Here is a 21,472-nt window from a genome sequence, read left to right as displayed (position 1 = left end):
TGATTGATAGTCTGCTAGTTGGTACATGTTAGTCGGCTTTATTTTTTGTCAATTCTTGTGAATATTTTCTACAGAAATGTATACCATGAGCTTTCAGTTTTTGCAAGTTCAGTCTTTTGTGGGGAACTTTGTCAAAGGCTTTTTGTTAGATGACATCAACAGGGTGCTCTTCTGCAATGCTTTGCCAAGTGCTGTTTCAAGGTGTTGGTTTGTAACTAGTACAAGATCTACCTTTCATAAAGCCATGTTGAGTGTCTCGGCTAAGGTTATTTATAGATGAGCACTTGAGCAGTTACTTCTACTTCTACTTCTTCTACTGGATTATTGGGCAGACCATTTCAGGTATCGCGCCCAGCGGTGCAAAACATCACATTTGGTGGAGGACAAACACAATCAAATACTGACGTGGTGATCAACTAAAAATACTTGAAGACGATGGTTGAAGAACAAAGGAAAAACACTGAGGGTGCATAAAATTGAAGACTTGGTGCTGGACTAGTTGGTGGAAACAGCTGCTGACACTACTGAGCCCGTGTACAGTTCAGGCTGTCCACTGTAGATTGCCTCCTGGATCTTCTTACTGAAGGTCTGTGTTGATGGTGACATGACTACATCAGATGCTGGTAACTGATTCCATATGGTCATTTTCACAGTAAAGGGTGTAACTTTTGATTTTTAGGGTCAAAATTTCAAACCACTTTAATATGTTTCTGTTTACTGAAATCATGCATAGGAGCAACTTAAATTCCAGTAAAATAACGTTTCAAGGCTTAAACCTTTTGCTTTCTAATAAAAAAGTTGACATTTCCATAACATTTTGGTTAAAATCTAAGAAAAAATGTATTTTACATAAGCTCAGAAAATTATGACATGAAAGCTGGAATACATGTGAAATCCCATTCCAAAGTAAGTCAACAGATATAAGTTACATTTTATACCATGTTTTGCTATGTTGTAATTGCAGTTTTGAAAATTTTAACATAAAGTGTCATTTACAATGGAAATTTCCCAACCTTAAACATATTTTTTAAGTTTTAATTGGGTTCCTAAAATAATTTGAATGTCTAACTTCATGTACAAATACTACTTGATAAAAGGAACCTCCCAGCCAAGTTTCACAGAAATTGGAGTTATATTTTAGAATTGGCAATTAAAGCGATTTGTGTTTCGGAGGCTTCAGTTAACAACACAGGTGATCATAAAAGTAAAATATTTGGCTAACTACTGCAAGTTGACATGAAAAAATAGGTAAAAAATATCACAATTACCAATTTTCATGCTTTGCTTCTAAGTATTGAATTTTAGTTGTGACAAAAATTAAATTATCACAGCAAGTCATTTTTTTGTTACGAAGGCTTGATGTTAACAATGGCTAAACACTGCAGAAGTAGTTTTTTGAAAACAACACTGTTGGGATCATCTAAGCTGTTATTTTCTTGTGTGTATTGAATCAATGATTCTATGCGGCAGATATTGTAGATTTATAGCATGTTAACTTTTTCACCCATTTGTTTAGTATGGTGTTTTTTGCATGTGAAGCCTCCGAAACAGGCTTTTTGGGTATCAGTATATTTTTTAAACATTAACCATAACATCAACATTTTTTAAAATTTATGACATTCTGCACATATCAAGTAACAATTACAATGCAGATATCAGTATGAAACACCAATTTAGATATGCATAGATGATAATTTATCTTATTGTTGTTTGAGTCTTCATTTGTTTCGGAGGCTTCAATTGTTAACGGAAAGTTTGTATTGGGTCCCATTTTCAAACGGTGATATATATCTCCACGATTTAAAAACAAGTGACTTGAGGATCTACTTTGCTACATTTTGATAAATAGATTGGATGAGCTCTTTTATTTATATTTGCCCAAGCTTGCTGAACAGTTTGTTTCGAGGCTTCAAAAAGTTAACGGAAAATCGGCTCTTTGAAGTCAAGATTTTATAAAAATTTTAAAAGCTTGCAAATCGACTAATTTTTGTTACCCATTTCAAGTTAAGATATCAACTGTTATGAATCAAGAAGAAGTGAAGAAATAACCAAGAATTATGAACCAAAGCTATACCCACAAAGTTTGTTAACAATTGTTAACGGAAAATGAAGCCTCGAAGCGACAAATATCAAGTCCGGTTTTCAAAAATACAGGGCTGTTCACAATTAAATCTAATGTGGCAGTGTTTACTGAACACATGACCATACTTTCAGGATAAGAAAAATTATCCATGAACTAGGTGAAGAAAACACAGGGTTTTACAAAAATGTTACTGTTTTTTATAGTTTTTCAAAATGGCAATATTAAGTACATTTAAGCCTGCTAAAACTGAATGCAGTAACTCCCAAAGATGATTATGCTACCCAAGGTAGCTGCTAACTAGATGACTTATGGGGCCAAAAATCATGGAATTCTGTGGCTTTATTAGAACACTACGGATCAAAATGTTAAAAATCCAAAGTTACACCCTTTACCGTGAAAATGACCATATTGGTATGGTGCTGGGATAGAAACTATGCCTGTATGAATCAATTCTGGTCAAAATCACTTTGGTGATGGTCTTCTTACTTTGGTCTTTGATTAGTTTCTCCATTATTTTGCAAACTATGGATGTGAGGCTATCCAAGTTCTGATACACAACCTTCTTCTAGGGAATGGTTGAAGATTATTGCTAATGGTTCAGCCTAAGCTCCTGCAACAACCTGGTCTGGTGTATGCGTAAAATCCCTTGGGATGTCAGCAATGCTCTTCTCATATAAATTTGTATGTTGCCTCACATATTTTCTTCTTTGTTGCCTTTTCACAGTTTCGGTAACACCCTTTGTCTGCTTGTGCGTATGTCCGACTTGCGAGCATACATGGGTTCTAGCACAGCTTGATTATGACCAGAAAAGCGGGCATAAACATTGTTTATGACCGGCTCTTGACACACGCTGCTACATAGCGAATTATGTATGAATGTGCATGAATGGTGTTTATATACGCATGGGTGCCATGTCATGTGTGAAATGTTTTCTTCATAAGAGAAGCTCAAACAGGGTGCAGGATTTGAAGGTTTGGGTGTGTAAATTCAAAAAAATGGGTAAATTTAAGATTTGTGTACAAAGTATAGGCCATGTGGGCAAAAACTGGGTATACAAATTTGGGTGTGTAAAACACTCCCTACATGGCTGGCTGCCTAAGCCATTGAGGCCAAAACCTTGGAACAACCAATTTGTCATGAGATTGAGTGTTCTTGGAATGAGTAGAGGAGGACAAATAATGTGATATTGCTACAAGGTTTGGGAGAGTGGACAGGGGAGCAAAAACATTTATTGACACTTCACCTGAACTCTATAATTATTTGCAAGAGTGAGGACAACACTGGAAATGGAAACAATTGACCTATGGGTAATATTTGTCTAGCCTATTGTTTGTTCACAATTTTGCCAGAATGGACTAGCTTATTGCCCTGGTGTATAAACAAAGCACGCTAAACTGTTAGCATAGATAATAGTTATGGTTGCATTAATTTATGACCACAAAAAAAGAATTGACGTCACTCCCGAACTTGAGATTGAGGTGAACCAAAGAATAGCAAGAATAAAAGGGGTCATAAAATTTTTCAACCAGGGCATAGGGGTTATAAAAGTTCAAACTGGTCAGGGTCATCGACGTATTTGAAACCCCCTTCCAAAGACCACAATCATGTAGAAAGGGCACATGATATTCAGCTTAGAAAGTTTAGGTGCCAAATTTTGAACCACATTCGGTCTGCAACAGTGCAATTGCATAACGTTGCCTCATAACTATGTTAACCGGCGCATATGGTAAAGTTTCACATCATCTAGTAAATTTCCTTCCAAATGACAAAATTACCCAGTAATATTAAGCTTAACAAATGTTACAGTTTTCCATGCATGGGTGGGGTGTGGTAATTATTGTTGCAATTTCAAAACATGATCAGCTATCAGATGCATGGATGGGAAGTGCAATGGAAGTAGAATAAGGTGGATTTTCCCAGAAGGGGCCTAAAGATGGTATCCATGCAGTGTTTGATTTTTGTCTATTTTTTTAAGCATTAAGTACCGGGATTGAGTAATCTGTGAGAAGACAAGAAAATACAAAAAAAATCGATAAAATATGGTGAAAACAAACTGCTACTCAAAATTTTGGAATTGCTACTCAAATCTGAAAGTGAGTAGCAATTTTTGCTACACAACAAAAATAGATGAAAATCGAACACTGGATGGCGCATTGGCTGGCATGATGATTGTTTACCAGTCTGTGAGCTGTGTTGTTTACTTCGACTAGTCTCCGCCGCCACGGGTTTGATATCTCTACACACAGGGAGGCTGGCGACCGGAATCAAAACAGTGACGGAGGAGACTAGACCTCAGACTATCGATATCGTCCCATGCGCGTAAAATTGTTGGATCCGACAATTTTTTAAATATCTCGAATTTCTCATGAAATACGAACTGTCAAACACAACAGTTACACATGGTAATGTAGAAATGGATTTCAGATATGAGAAAGAGAGATTTTCAATGACCAGTATAATCCCAGAAAAAATATACAACATCTCTGAATCGTTTAATGGGGTCCAAGTGATACCAAACGAGTAAATTTTGTGTCCTGGGCACATTTCTGATTAAGAATATCTATTGAACATATTAGTAGATTGAACATTATCATCATGATATCAAAAAGTGAAACACAAAAATTGTCATTTTAAAATTGTAAAAACTTTAAAATTGCAAATAATTACTGAAAGCAAATCTCTTTCTGGAACCATCGATCTTTGGTGTTTTGATTCTATAAATAAACCATGGCTATCATGGTTCAAAGGTCAAATATTCATGTGAGATAGTATATCCACATTGTACAATACAATTACTTTTTTCAAAACAAGCAGAAAGTGTTATCAGTGTTTAAAGTTGTTTAATTTATGAATAAATTAATATGTTACAGTAACTCAAGAGTTTTGCTACAAGTAAATTTTTCCTGTCTGTTGTAATTCCCAGGGTTTATTCATACATAATTTGTACAATTGTACATGTAGGCCTATATGTAACATACAGTTGAGTGTACAGTTCAAGTTGCAATGCAATGTTATTTCAAGTCAAGTGGGGTGAAAATATATGCAAGTTTCTACTTCTGCGCCTTGCATAATTGTACAATCAAGCGCAAAATTTTATGAGGCAGTTCATTGCGTATTTCTCGCACAAAGTTTAAAAATAAAATTGATTATAAATGAGAAGTTCACTATCTGATATTTATTAATTTGTATGATTCAAACCTTTTTAATCCCTTCCCAACTCCACCAACCAGTGTTGGAGCAAACATTTAGGTTGTACATGTATATGTATGTAGCACACGTGTATGTATTGTCAAAATTTTAAAAGCACTTGGTAGCCTGGTTTTAAATAGTACAACATTGAATGGGGGAGTAGGGACATCATTGAACTCTGATGTGTCCCAGCCAGGGTCCGCATTAAGCAATTTTATTTGTGTAGCAAAATTGCTCACCAAATTTGGGAGCGAATACTTATGAATGGTACAAAATTGCTACACATTCCAAAATTGTGTAGCAAATGATGAAAATTGTGTAGCATTTTGCTACTGCTACGCACTTATTGCAGACACTGGTCCCAGCAATTATTGCACTTGATAGTACCGCATTATGGTACCGTAGTAAATGTTTTTACACAGGTACCCAAATGTAAAATTCAAAATCAATTTGATCATTATCTTGTAATTTTGTATATAACAATTTAATGAACACAATTACAGGATCACAAACGATGCATTTGCCTGGTAACAGCTGGCATTACCAAGGAGTCACTAGAAGTAAAATGCTCCATCAGTTACAAAGTTACTAACTTTTATTTATTGTGTAATTTCACCTGCACATTTGTTGGGCACACTCAGCAATTTACTAAATCAACACAATGATTATTGAAATTTCTTTTTTGTCCATTCTTTCATCTGGGAGTGTCTATGATTTGTTCATCCCTTGAATATTTTATTACTTTTTCATTAAAAAAAAAGATAAATGTTATATGATGTTTCAGCTATATCCTGGGAACAATATTTACTACTTAATTATTCATAGTTGATGGTTTCACTTGTAAACAATAAACAATAATTAAGGTGCTATAATTTTCTTCGGAATGGAGGTCCCAAATATGTCAGTAGAGTCAATTTTGAGGACATCACAACAGGTAGAGCCTATAAAAACCTCACAAAAAACAAAAACTTTACTGCATTTTCATATTTCGCTGGTCTGTGGTATCAAATCATAAATGTTTTTTGATAATTATATGATCAAATTATGCGCGTAAAGTTAATTGTGGACAAATCATGCGCGTAAAGTTAATGTGGAGAGCGTACATGCACACATACACTCTTACATTGTAAATTGCTCAAAAGCATTGATGTCACTACCAATTACCAAACTTGGGGTGAACCCAAATTCGCAAAAGTATACCAAAAGGTTCCAAAATTTTCTGGGAAGAAAGTTCACTTTTCACAAAATTGCCCCCCCCTCTGGAAAAAAAGTCCACTTTTTCAAAATCCGCACCCCAAAAAAAAAAAACCTGCATACGGGCCTGGGGTGAACCAAAGAATGCAGTATTCAAAAGCAGTGATGTCACTACCAAACTTGGGGTGAACCAAAGAATACAGTATTTGTTTCAAGAAATTTTGCAGGAAACTGGTGGAAGCTTTCGTTATATATTTCATTTTATGTATTATCTGTGATAATATCCTGTCAGAGCCAGGATGTTAAAAGATTGCTAGTTTGTTTTGATTGATTTTCAGTTGATTTACTGATCTATAGTCATTTTAATAAATAGATAAATAAATTGATTGATTGTTTGATTTGATTCATTTGGTTGATTTGATGCATAAAATTGATTGATTGGCTGATTGATTGATTGATAGTTTGATTGATTTTTCCATAGCTTGGTTGATGACAGGTGTGTAGTGCAACCAGACTCAGGAGACCTGCTGAATCCTCCAAAGAAATTCAGAGGTGAGTTTCTTCCTTTATCCATTCTTGATCCTTTGTCTCCTTCTAGCATTCACTGTATAAAGAGCATGAATTGCCTTACTCGTTTTACATGTACCTACCAAGAAGGTGTTCAACCAGCGTAATATTGAATTTATATCAGTCTTCAGCCTGGGTTCCGTTCTCAGTTGGGCCATGAAAAAGATCAGTAGGAGACCATATTATATTAGTGAACTGTTGCATCTTTGCAGAAGTAACATCCCAAATGATTGTTCCCTTTTGTCATTTCCATATTTGAGTGTATTTTTTCAGTTACGTTTTCTTCTCTATTGTTGCAGATTGCCTGTTCAAGATATGTCCTATGAACAGGTACACAGCCCAGAAGCAGTTCTGGAAATCAGCGAAACCTACCATTTCAAGTGCTACTGATGCGGTGCTGCTCAAGAAATTACAGGTATGTTGCATATTGAATTACTCTTAGAGGCCTGATTGACTTTAAGACAGGTACAGCATATACTTATTTAAGTTTGTCCAAGGGTATTTAGTGCTGATGTACATTATGTACTGGTTTGATGTTTGTGTAATGCAGTGATCATTGTAAATCATATGTTGTAATTCCCCACTTTATACACCCATGGTTCGTAATATAGCTGCTGATCAAAATAGCACCAACATTTTCCTGACTTATGTCGAAATCTGCAGGAACAATTTATAGAAAATATCTGTGAGTGACAAGTATTGGATAACCCACTCTCTCTGGACCACCAAATTATTCACATCTATGGATATGATTCACACAATCAATCAAGCAAAATTAGTCATTTTGTCAATCACAATTGACTTTTATTCAATATTTTGCCAAATGTTTTGTCTCCGAGAGGGCTACCCCTCAGTCTCCCCCCAGAATGGCCAATAGATTCACATTTGCTGCAAAATTGAAACAAGTGAATGTGAACTTTTGATGATTCCCCTCTCAAAAACCTGGATCCGGCCTTGGGTAAGTTTTGGGTCTGTATATAGAGGCCGTCAGCCTTTCGCCATCTTGTGGGTACAATGATCTGCGTGTTTTTGCGTCAGACACTACGCAGCTGTTATCACGCATCAACGCTGCGATTTTGCTGTTCACGCATGGAGATCGAACGACCATCACAGCGTGCACCCACAAGATGGCCGCATATGGCGTCACGCTGATGGCCTCTATTCCTTTACAGTTACTGTATATTGAAATCTGTGCATTGAAATGTTGGATTTACAATGCCCGTGATATCATGATATGTGTGTACAGTACAGTACAGTACAGTACAGTGACAGTACAGTACAAAGGAAATATGATATTTCTTTTGGCCGCACATCAAAATCAAGTTTAGTGAAAAACACTTTGTGGTGCATGATGACGTCACTTAAATATATAAAAAAAGGAAAATAAAAAAACCTCATGTGGAAGGGTTTAAATTGTTAAAGTTAAAAGATGAAAGTAATATGTTCCTTTCTTTGATTTTCTGCCGCAAAAGGAAGTAGTTTACATGACAAATTCACCATAGGGAAATAAAAATGTCCCATCTAGACTGGAAAGATTTGAGTGAAACATGCAAAAAGAAGCTTGAACAAACAGGAATACCTACAGAATGTGGGTCATGGCAAACATTGCCAATGTGATGCATACCTGCCAACTACTCCGATTTTCGCGGAGTTACTCCGATTTTCGAGTTTTAAACCCCCAAAAATCGGAGTACTTCGATTTTTGAAAAAAAAAAAAAAAATTAAAATTTTTTTTTTTTTTTTTAATTTTTTTTTATTTCTTTTCCAAAGTTTTCGGCAACTTTGGAGAACCACTGGACCTATTCTGAAGTGCTAGGATCATTCACTGTTAATTTGAAAACAATTGGAAAAAAATTACAGTTTGTTATCCTTAATATGCAAACCACTAACTAATGTTTACCTCTTCATCTAGCACATATTATAAATGCATGGAAAACCAATGCATGTATAATAATGTGATAGATGAAGAGGTAAACATTAGTTAATGGTTTCCATATTAAAGATAACAAACTGTAATTTATTTGTAATTTGTTACCAATTTTTTTCAAATTAACTGTGAATGATCCTAGCACTTCAGAATACGTCTAGTGGTTCTCCAAAGTCAACAAAAAATTTGACATGTTTTTTTTAAATGTTTTTTTTTCCTAAATTTGTAACTTTGTATTGTGCATCATATCAGTGTCCTATTAGTCACGTAGGCCTTGTTATAAAGGCAAAAAATCGCTTCAACGAATGATTGTTATGTACAAAAGTATAGGTAACTGCATTTTTAAAAGCACATTTTCAGTGTGAAGGAAGCATATTTTTCAAACTCATAAAAACAGGTCCCAGAATGTTTTTTCACATTTTTTTCAAATGTTGTAGTCATCAAATATGTGTTGAAATTGTTGCTAGATATGGAGTATAAATCCCTCCTCAAAGTGTATAAAGCCTAGGGCTTCATTTTCACCTTGTTCTTTATTGTTGTTTTTCTATAAAATGTGTCTTCTGTGAAGGGGCTTATAAGGGTTTTTACAGTGTAGAAACCCTCTAGCTTCAGGGGGCTTTGCCCCCTCGACCCCCACCAGGGCTTTGCCCCTGGACCCCACCAGGGGCCCTTAAGCGGTCCCCTGGACCCCCCGCCGTCAGAGGCGATACTACGGGCGCTTCGCGCCATACGTTCGCCATGTACTCTGTTTTCTACGTTTTCAATGTTGGCAGGTATGGTGATGGAGCTGATAACAAAATAGCACCCCATAATTGCCTAACCTCTTCAATCTTTCAAACGTTTATTCAGAGATGTAACTTTTACAGAATCTGTGGAAATTTGGATATAGGCCATAAATAAAAAAAATTATGGATTTTTATTTTTTTTAAAACAATTTAATGATGATATTTAATATAGTGTAGAAAGAGCCAAGAGTGCGTATTAGTCCCAAAAATATTGTTGTGTTGCATTCAGTATCCGACCCTAAGTCCTGAAAAATCAGGGGCGCATTTTTTAGTGGAAAAAGCATTATTTAATATTTGTGGGGATTTAAATAAAAGAAAGATAGAAAAGAAAAAGAAAATTGGCCGACCGACCCAACTTTCCCATTTTTCCCACTTGAGGGCAACACAATTTTTTTTGGCCATAACATTCTCACGCAAATGAGGTTGTCAAATTCAGATACCATTTTTTCCAACACAAGTATAATTGAAGGCCGAATTAAAAAGACTAGTTTGCGCCTGACGTCAGGGCAAAGGCACGACATGATTGGTTGCTGACCTGCGCAGTGCAGCATTTTTGGTCCGGTTGACAGGACGTCATACGCAAACTAGTCTTTTAATTATAGTTAAAGCTGGGTGATAGCCATTACTGCAGGTTACAAATAGTTAAATTGTGGGATAGGCTTTTACGACGGGAATTCATAACAATTAGGGGGTTTTTAGCGGGTTCGTCAGGAGTAGCTCTTGACTCCTTCAGGACAAAGTACCTAAGAATGAGACATGTAGACCGCCCCTTGCCTATTGATGGCTCAGAAAAGAGCTGTTCACTGAAGACTGCCCCTTGTCAACAGAGAACAAGCAGATCTCGCCTATCTGCTAATTTTAAAGGTTTTGGTGGCTCTGAAAAGAGCCGTTCACTGAAGACTGCCTCTTGTCTAACTTGTCCGATGGCGAACCCGCTAAAAACCCACTAATTGTTACAAATAGTTATTGCATTGCTGTATGAAACAGGCTACCAATCAAATTCACAGATCTTACACAATATATTATGCACATAAAGTCTCTGATTTTCTATTTAATTATTGAATTATAGGATTCAGGATTTACAGTTATGACTTATGCCAATTTTAGATATGCAGTTACACCGGCAGAATTTTTAAAGATTTTTTTAAATTTTGGCCACTTGTAGTGGATTGTTGGTTTATTCATTTTCATATAAAGTGCAACATGGTGACAATAGCCCAACAGACATTTTGGGGTCATTGAACAGAATCACATAAATAAAGGAAAAAGTTTAAACAAACAAGCAAGCAAACAAATGATTTCGCATTCTCAACCAAATCTGTCAAACAGTTTCAGTCACTAAACTGAACAAGAAACTTAAGGGATCTAGAATGAGCGTTTATGGCGTTTCGACAGTATTTTTTATGGGACATGAGAGCACCTCAGGCGTGTCGAATTGCATTCTGAATACGAAGCATGTCTTTCTGATATCAAATAATTTTCATTTTTGAAATTCACGATATAATACAAATTTTATGAAAAAATTATTAAAATTTGATATTTTTCAAATTTTTGATATATAACAGTCCTCGAAATTAATTTTATAAATCTAATGATATATTCTTAAAGTGTATGTAGCTGGAAGGAAAAGCCGATGATCAATTGAAAATTTTGACCTTTTATATCAATTGAAGATATGGATTTTTTTCCCAAAAAGACCTATTTTTGTTTGGTGTTTTGGGAAAAAATCCATATCTTCAATACTGAAAAGGTCAAAATTTTCAATTGATCGTCGGCTTTTCATCCCACCTACATACACTTTAAGTATAAATCATCAGATTTATAAAGTTTACTTCAAGTACTGTTAAATATCAAAAATATCAATTTTAATGATTTGCCATAAAATGTGTATTACATTGCTAATTTCAAAAATCTAAATTATTTTATATCAGAAGGACATTCTTCGTATTCAGAATGCAATTCGATATGCCTGATATGCTCTAATGTCCCACAATAAATACTGTCCAAACGTTCATAACCCGGTTCATACCCCTTCCCTTAACAGAAATAACACCAGCAACATTGTTAAAACTTGTATCATACTTCCTGGAATATGCATGAACTTTCTTCAAAATATATTTAATTTTTTAATTTCAAGCATAATGTTATTTACAGTTTCATTTACTGTAAAACCAACAATGTGTGCAGAATATACTTTGACTAACTTTCTCAGAAATATGTTTAATTTTGAATATGAAGTGTAAGGTTATATTACACCAGCGTGAGTCACATAGCTGTCACGGTTTCTTCATAACTTGCCAAGGGGAAGTATGAGACTCAGTACACCGGTCGATCTTACCGTTTCCGATGTTGATTAAGATACTTCTTGCATCGATCCCGAGATGCGGAAAAAACCAATAGTCATTTTGTCCCACATAAATGAATAAATAACAAAAACCCCCGATCCCCCGAGTGGACTCACCCATTCGGTGACGTCACACACGATAATCACCCCTTATCCTCCTTGGTTTCTAGATGAGATAGACGTGTGGATTTTTCTTTACCAACGCTAAGTATCATTACGAACCAAAGGACGAGATATACAGTTTGTTTGTTACACTGAGGTAAAAAACCAACCAGTATAGTCGCTAGGGAGATAGTTTTGACGACATTTTTCGGCTAGAAAAGTGACAAAAACGATCCAAAAACTTAGCTTGTATGTGTGTTTCCGTTCATCTTCGGGACACACGTTTTCAAAATGGCCGCCCTTAGGACGCCATTTTATTTTTGTTCTCACGTAAAACAACTATAACAGACTAGTAAGTTACAATAGATGTTTGTACAGTACTGTGTATACATGTATGGTGAGTGATTATCGCTATGTTTATGGTGTGCTCTATCGTTATATCTTTCAGTACGCGTCTGATGACGCCGAGTTACTGCTAAGAGTCCGGTGGGTTTCCGAAGGGTCTAGCCTGACTAGTCTTCCCCAAAAGGTTTTCAGTTTTTCATCCCTTTGTATATATATTTTTATATCATACCACTACATCAGCGTCAGCCACTGTGCGTGTGGGTCTGTTTATTGGGCTTGAGCTTGTGTTCGGGGGTAGTGCTGTACGCTCCCGATTACTACAATGTCTAGGCCTTGTCAATCATGCCCTTCCCTTGTACCAGAGTGGGACCCGCATCCACTCTGCTACTCCCACAGGGATTGCTCTAAATCAAATAAGTGTGCTTCCTTTTGCATAGGCTTATCGGACATCCACTTCGAGGATTTAGAAAGTAGCGCTCGCTTAGGTCTTGACACAGACAGAAGACGAAGACTAAGAAACAGAAGCCTACAGGTAAGATTGATATGGTAGGTACTAGCGAGGCAGGCAAGGGCCACGCTAAGGTAACCTCTGGGGCTCCGGTCCCGGGCAAGCAGGCGGACCCTCCGGGGACTGCTAGCGAGCCCGAAGGCCTAGCAGCCAGCGAAAGCACTGACTTTACGGCTAAGCTAGTAGCAGGCAGCAGGGCGGTACTTGCCCTAACAGGCGCAGTACCAGTCTACCAGTGAGATCTCTAGCGAGCTTCTTGCAGGTGGACACCCGTCTATTGCTGGCGAACGAAGCGGGTCTAGCACCATGAAGTAGCCGGCGACGGACAGTATGCCAAGGGTACCCGGGCTTGCCTGGGTTGAATCTCTAGCATACAGCGTGCAGCGGACTTGCCTCGGCCGGTCTGTAGCACGCAGCGTGCCAGTGGAACCCGGGCTTGCCTGGGTTGATCCACGGCACGCAGCACGCCTTTCGTTCCCGCAAGGGTCGAATGAAAAGCGTGCATGGGTTTAGCAGAGACGATACCGGGGCTAACGCTTCAGGTGTAGTCTTAGCAGAACCAACTGGGGTTGTCACACGGCAGCGGTCCATGGCGGGACCGCCGAGTGATTCCCTGGGCCTTGGAATGGCTGCCGGCTGTCCTCCGGGACTGGCTAGCGGCTATACGGGGTTGGGCTCGCAGTCTCTCACGGGACAGCGACCCAAGTGCAAACAGTGGCAGCTACCGAGACGAAGCTACGGCTTGACTTCAGTGGTAGCCACTATGCACGCGCCCATAGCTGCCGTGAGTGGTCCGCCACACACAGCGACCTTGGGCGAGGCTCAAGAGGTTAGGGTAGGTAGTTTGAACAGCCTGGCTGATCAACAACCCACTTATGTCCTCGAGAGCCAGCAGAGCGTGGGTGATCCATTACAGTCAATGGGTCAATTACCCTCTTATGATCGATCACTATCTATTCAGCGGAGCATGGCTCCATTGATTGATACTGCCTATTCAGGTAGCGAGGTGACTGATCGAGGGTATACACGCTCAGCTACCCGTGATACTAGGCAAGCTCCTTTTAGCCAAGGGACAGCCAGTATAGCGGGGGACCCATACACACGGCTTGATCCTCTAGCGGGGAACGCTGTGAGGCATGGGTACAGTGGTACGCAGCCGTTAGCCCTACCGGGCACCTACGCTACAACCACGCAGGTACCGCAGTACTCGTCCTGGTTACCACAGTCTCTGTGGCAACAGGGGGGGGGAGGCGGTACTGGTACTGCCGTTCCATGGGGTTTCCCTGGTGGCGGATCCTTTCAGGGTCAGCTACCAACAGGGTATGCCCCGTGGTATCCGCCGCAGGGTGGTTTCTTCCACGGTATTCCACCGTGGCAAGTGCCGCCTAGCGTTGGGCAAGCAGTACCACCAGTTGTTACCCAACCCGGGCGGCGAGTGGCTAACCCTGATACAGCTCAGGGTAGGCCGCACACTGCTATGGCTAGGGCGACAGCAGCGAGAGCGCGCGGATCCCGGGTGCTATAGCTAGCATCTCGGGGTCTAGCGGGAGTACTCCCTCTTCTGCTGGTGTTCAGTTGGCTAGCCACACGGTGGCGACACCTCCCTGTCCACCTTCAGATGCCCGTCGTCAGATCTCTTCCTCATCAGAGAGTGAGTCAGAGTCTGAAGGCGAGGGAAAGGAGTCGGAAGATGAAACCAGTAGCGACTCACAGTCTGTTGAGACTGTGCAGCTAGCTTCAGGTATCCTTCCCCAGATTCCCCGTGAGGAACTCGCTAGCAATGGTCTGCCTGCGGACACCGCTGAGGTGATGAGCCGTGTGGCCCAAGGTTTGGGCCTGGCTTTCTCTCAGGAGGAGTCCGTTCAGGAGGACCAGGGCATCTTTTCAGTAGGGATGCCCAGCTAGCGGCGTCCACACAAGGGTCGCCCGCACTTGCATTCCCGGGCGGACCTCAAGGGTAGGTTTCAGAGGGCTGTCAGGCTCGCTGGAGCTTCGACGCCGCGTGCTTGCACGCTTCCACTGCGTGTTTCGCAGGAGTACTACGAAACCTACCTCAGGGTCCCTGACATGGATCCAGCCGGTGCCAAGCGCCTGCCGCTAGCGGCCAAGGCGCACGGGTCGTTCACCCCCCAGTGGGAGGAGGAGCTAAAGCTCATCGATAAGCGAGCACGCCGCTTATCAGAGTCTCTAGCGTCGCTACCACGCTTGCCGAGCACCTCGGTAGGAAGGTAGCGGGCGACCACGGGGCCACGTCGGAACTCTTCCGCGAGGTTAATCTGTTAGCGGTGCTAACAGCTAACCTCAACGAGAGTTCTATGGGCCTAGCCCATAGGATGTCATCTCGCCGCCGGTAGAATGCCTGTCTGTCCCTCCAGTCAACTTACGGCTCCGACTTTGCTGATGCAATGAAGAAGTCAGACTCGGTGGGACAGGGGCTACTCTTTGGACAGGCCTTTTGCGCTACGGTTGAGGACCGGGCAAAGAAGGCCACCAATGAGAGCACTCTGAAGAAGTCGGAGGCTGCCCTGACCAAGGGAAGGGCAGTAAGGCGAAGAAGAAGCACAAGAAGAAGAAGTCTTCTAAGCGTTCTTCAGCGCCAGCTCCGGCTTCAGCAGGACGCGCACCACAGACTACACCCGAGCCCGAGGCTACTCCAGCACCTCCCAAAAAGACTGGGAAGCGCAAGAGTAGTGCTGGACCAGATGGCAAGCCCCTAAGAAGAGCCGTTCTTCTAAGGGTGGCAAACCAGATCGGTCCTGAGGGCACGGGCGGTCGACAGTCCATGCCGGCAGGTTTGGACTTCCACAGGGATTCCCCTGTGGGCGGCCGCTGTGCATTACGCCCAGAGATGGCATGCCATCTCACCGGGCGCCTGGGTATTGTCAGTGGTCAGTGGGGGTTACAGGCTGGAATTTACCAGCCACCCCTCGTGCGCCTGCACGATTCAGAGGTCCACGGTAGTGCCGCCAGACGGCCCCCAGCGTCGGGCACTACTGTCAGAGATCACTCAGCTTCTCACGAAGCAAGCGATTGTCCCGGTCTACCCCCTTTCACCAAGGGTTTTGGAGCACGTTTTTCTGGCTCCAAAGAAGACCGGCGATTGAGGCCCATTCTGAACCTCAAGCCGTTGAACGAGTTCATCAGGCCCAAGAGGTTCAGAATGGAGACTCGCCGGTGCTAGCCTGCCCCATCAAGGGTATGTGGGCGGCATCGCTAGATCTCTCGGACGCATATCTGCATGTTCGATCGCACCTCAAGATCAGAGGTTTCTACGCTTCAAGGTACAGGGTCAAACTTACCAGTTTCGATGCCTGCCATTCGGCTTGTCCCCCTCCCCCAGAGTGTTTACACTCCTGGTCAGGGCGGTGGCAGCGTACCTGAAGCGCAGGGGAGTCAACATGTGTTGCTACCTGGACGATTGGTTCATTTACGGACGCACCCACTGGAGACACAGTGTCTCGTGGAGTTAGTAGTCCGTGCGGTGCGGGACCTGGGATTTCTGATCAACGTCAAGAAATCCAATTTGGTACCGACGCAGCCACCGCTATTCTTAGGGGCCCAGATCAACCTCAAGGAGGGGATCGCGGCGCCCTCACCCGAGAGGGTGACGAACATGGCGAGGTGTGCCCGACTCTTGGCCGAGTCAGAGGGAGCACCCGCTGTGGCATGGATGAAGGTTTTGGGCCTTATGGCCAGTATGGTAGACCTCGCACCGCATGCTGCCGCTTTCACATGAGGCCTATACAACTACACCTTCTAGCATTCTACAGGCCCAGTCGTCAACCAATATCCCTCGCGGTTCGTTGTCGGAGATCGCGCGAGAGGAACTCTGGTGGTGGACCCATCAGCCCAATTTGACTCAAGGTGTCAGGTTCCCTGCACCAGCGGTAAGCGTCACGTAGTGACGACCGACGCGTCAAAACTGGGCTGGGGGGCCACATCCACGGGACTCAGTCTCGGCCTATGGTCGGCCACGGAGACGGAGTTCCATATCAACCTTCTCGAACTTTGGGCAGTGGAGAGAACTCTCCAGCATTTCGAGAAGGTGATCGTGAGATCTCATATCGTTGTCCAAACGGACAACACAACCGTGGTAGCCTACCTCAACAGCCAAGGGGCCACAAGGTCACCACGGTTGTGCCTGCACGCACTACGCCTGATAGGGTGGTGCAAGGCCAGGCAGATTACGTTGAGAGCGATGCACATAGCGCGAGTCACCAACATCCTCGCGGACGATCTGTCACGAGGAAAGGTGTCGGGACCTACAGAATGGTCCCTTGCTCCGCAGGTCGCCCAGACGATCTTCGAGGTGATGTACCACCCCTCGATAGATTTGTTCGCATCTCATCGCAATCATCAGCTGCCGGTGTACTGCTCGAGGGTCGCAGACCCACAGGCATTCGCCGTGGACGCTCTGTCCGTAGACTGGGGAGGAATGACTGCTTACGCTTTCCCCGATCTCGCTACTCGCAAGGGTGGTGACCAAGATCGGGAGGGAGGATTGCAACGTCATTCTGATAGCACCGTTCTGGCCGAAACACCTGTGGTTTCGACCGATGGTGGATCTACTAGCGGCACAGCCGCGAGTACTCCCAGTTACCAAATCTACTCCGGATGCCCGGAGGAGAGGTACCAAGTCTACCACTAGAGCACCTGCAGTTAGCTGCATGGCCCTTATCAGGAACGTGCGGCGGAGGGAGGCTTTTCATCAGAAGCTGCTTCTCTCATCGCCGGGGTAGACGAGAGTCTACCCTCCGCACGTATAGTCAGCGTTTGGCTCCCTACTACGCATGGTGCGATGAGAGAAATACATCTCCCACTAGAGCCTCTGTGCCTCTAGTGGCAGATTTTCTGACAGAAAAGTTCAGGTCAGGACTTCAGCAGGCAACGATAGCCAACTATAAGTCAGCCATTCTCTCGATTCATCGAGGATTCAAGACGGGTCGACTATCAATTCAGATGGGTCCCTAAGTCTTCTTCTCGACGGTATGTTCAACGAGCGCCGCCGAAAGGAAGGTGGTCCTCCATGGGACCTCAACACAGTCTTGGAGTATATTAAGGGTCCCCCTTATGAGCCCCTGTGAAAAGCGACCCTTTAATACGTCACTCTTAAGGCGGCCTTTCTTCTGGCGTTGGCTGCGGGACGGCGCTGCTCAGAGTTGCACGCAGTCTCGAAGTCAGCCTCCGTATTTACTAACAACGGGGCGACGCTGTTTCTTCGCCCGGATTTCCTTGCAAAAAATGAGCGAAGTACATTCCGACACTCGCCCCTCTTCCTCCCCAGTATTGGGCAGGGTCGTCAATAGCCGAAGACAGGTTGTGGTGCCCGGTGAGGGCGCTACAGCACTACCTTGGCGAACACAAACCTTAAGAGGGGCTCATGACCGCTTATTTATCACTCACGCAGAACCGCACGGTCCAGCCGCTAAACAGACTCTGGCACGGTGGCTGGTCCAGGTGTTGAGTGGACTCGGGGCGGCAAAAGACGCCGCCCCAAGGCCCACTCAACCAGATCTATCTCATCTTCGTGGGCCTACCATAGGGGGTCCCCATAGAAGAGATTTGTCAGGCTGTGTCTTGGAAGAACCCGTCGTCCTTTTCCACGGTTTACTACAAAAGCGTAAACCAACGACCAGGCGATAAGTTCTCCAGGGCTATTTCTGCGGAGATAATATGGTGGTTGGGTATCAGGTGTTTCGCGGACAATCAGAATTCCAACATGGTAAGAACCAGTGTTTCTATTCTTAACCACTGAACTTTCAGTTCAGGGTTTTTGTCTGTTCACGTAGTCTTTCTGTTTCCGGCCGTGAGGGGGGGAAATAGTTTGACCTCGCGATTACCATGCTACCCACTCTCCCGATCCTTATCAGATGCTGGCCAATCTTGTACCTCCATCCGTCGGTTACTTGCTAGATCGATCTTTCAGATGTTGATGCAAGAAGTATCTTAATCAACATCGGAAGCGGTAAGATCGACCGGTGTACTGAGTCTAGTCCCAAACAAAAATGTTTGGTAGACTCATAACCGGTCGCGATCTTACCTTTCCGATGTTGATTATCCGACCCGCCGCCCCTACAAGTTTGGCCGAGTAGGGGCTGCCCAAGTCGGATAAGGGGTGATTATCGTGTGACGTCACCGAATGGGTGAGTCCACTCGGGGATCGGGGTTTTGTTATTTATTCATTTATGTGGGACAAAATGACTATTGGTTTTTTCCGCATCTCGGGATCGATGCAAGAAGTATCTTAATCAACATCGGAAAGGTAAGATCGCACCGGTTATGAGTCTACCAAACATTTTTGTTTGGGACTAAATATGATCATTATTGACAAGAAAATAAACAAATTACAAAGCCTTGAAACTAAACAGAGCAAATTGAAATTAAAACACTTTGCAGAAACATACCAGTATATAAGGTATTTATACTTTAAGGTATTTATACATGTTTAGTGCTTTTAAGAAATACCAAAGCACTGAACAAAAGAAATATATACAAATGTACATGTAAAATTATTTGTGACCAAGTATTTTGACTTAGATAATGATAGCCTACCTTTCATACTTATAAACCAGTGAAACTACATATAAATCAAATAGTTCAAATAAATTATGATGTTGGTCTGGGATCAGGGGTGTTCTGCGACAGGCAAAATTGTCTGTGACATATGCTAAATTCTAAAAATTGTACAATGTCCCTCCATTTACTAGAATTTCACTGTAGAGAGATTCTTGGATTCTGCATTATTTTTCCAGGCATGATTATGACAAAAAGATGCACCTAGCTTGATCCTTTGAAAAAAACCCCATCAACAACATGCATACTGCATAATATGTACCCTCCTTAATTAAACATCTTGCAATTAGTACGGAGATTGAACCCCACAAATGAACAAAATATTTCCCTCAAATTAGGGGAGTGCCAAGCCCCATCCTCATCAAATAATACCGTACAAGCAATTTGGACTGTGAATAGATAATGTTTTGCCCTTGTAAATGGCAATTTAAAATTGTCAAAGACTACACTACTTGCTATCTGGCTGATACTACTGTTACTGGTTTTTATTAAATTCAAATACTTTTATGTCAATTTTGAGTTTGAATTCATCTGTTCTTAGAATTGACTAACCTAAGATTAGAGTTTTACGGAAAACGGAAGAAAATCACGGAATCAGAGGTACAACACGGAAAATGACATTTTTGTATGATGTGACAAAAATTGTTAAAAGATAAGAGAAATAAATGTTAAAAACAATCATGAGTTGTGTATGTCAATTTTTATGATAAAAATACTGTTTAATAATACCGAAATAAAGGTATATTTAATACCAAGGCATGAACCCCCCTATATCCCTGCAAACATCGTAATAGTCGGCTTATAATCGTGAGAATATTCCAATCGAGAGCATATTGATCGCGATATTGAACACTTTATTGTGACATTAAAGCCATATTATAACATTTGCTGAGGAGAACGCCCTCAAAAAAATTTTTAATTCAGGTTTTTACACGATTGTAATGTACTTTAGTAAACAAAGATTCTCTGCAAAAATCAAGACTTTAGGTGCTGTAGTTTTGTCAAAATCCGAGATTTTGAATAAACCGCCTGAATCAGCGTTTTATTATTACTATAGAAATATTAGTCTAACGCGTATGCGATGTCAACACAGTACTACACGACACGGGCGTGCGGGACAAACACACACACGCCAGAGGGTCGTACCAAATTACAACCGCCGGAGTAACATGCATTGGCGCTAGTTGTAAATTCCTATTTTCTTTGCTTTACCCCACTTGTTCGGCTCAAAATTAAAAGGGGACATATCTGACAGTAAATGCTAATATTTTATTGAAAATGAATACTAATCTATTTTTAAAGAAATGTTATAATATGGCTTTAATATCATTGTTTATACATTTTAAGCTTTATTCATGACACAGATTTACAAATTTTACAACACGGATTACAACACGGAAAATTGATTTTAGAAAACGGTAAACTTCAGACTCTACCTAAGATAGATGGTTATTTATTCAGCTTGGTCCAAACAAGCCTGGGTTTAGTACATGTAGCATAGAGTGATTGATAAACATAATTGGTTTGCAGCACTGATACTGTAAACCAGTGGTTCCCAAAAGGGGTTGCAGGACTTGCAGGGGGGGGAGGGTAAAAATAAATCTCTGTTTATTAATATGCAGGGTCACCATTGTATTGGTCATGTAACCCCATTTGTCCCATTTTAGCATTAAAATTACACATTTTCACATGCTTTGCAAGCATTTGTCCTGGTTAAATTAAGTCACTCTGGCAGCCGGTTAGTGGGACGACTTGGGGAAATTGTGGCCCCCTTTGGAAATTTGGCAGGAGTGATGTGTCACTGATAAGAACCGAAAAGTAATAAGCATAATTTGCTGTGAGTTGCGCCAAAGA

The 21,472-nt window shown here is 41.7% G+C and overlaps 1 protein-coding gene across 1 annotated transcript in view; it reads left to right on the top strand.

Moving 5' to 3' along the window:
- LOC140171196 (inositol 1,4,5-trisphosphate receptor-like) overlaps nucleotides 1-21,472 on the top strand; it is a 160,100-nt gene that overhangs the window by 1,248 nt on the left and 137,380 nt on the right. The window contains exons 2-3 of the mRNA XM_072194405.1: nucleotides 6,949-7,019; nucleotides 7,334-7,449. Coding sequence (XP_072050506.1) covers nucleotides 6,949-7,019; nucleotides 7,334-7,449 — 187 coding nt within the window. The remainder of the gene's footprint in view (nucleotides 1-6,948; nucleotides 7,020-7,333; nucleotides 7,450-21,472) is intronic.

The sequence above is a fragment of the Amphiura filiformis genome, chromosome 15 (assembly GCF_039555335.1).
Source record: "Amphiura filiformis chromosome 15, Afil_fr2py, whole genome shotgun sequence".
NCBI lineage: Eukaryota > Metazoa > Echinodermata > Ophiuroidea > Amphilepidida > Amphiuridae > Amphiura > Amphiura filiformis.
The sequence above is the reverse complement of the archived record's forward strand: the minus strand, read 5'-3'. Positions and strand labels throughout refer to the sequence as shown.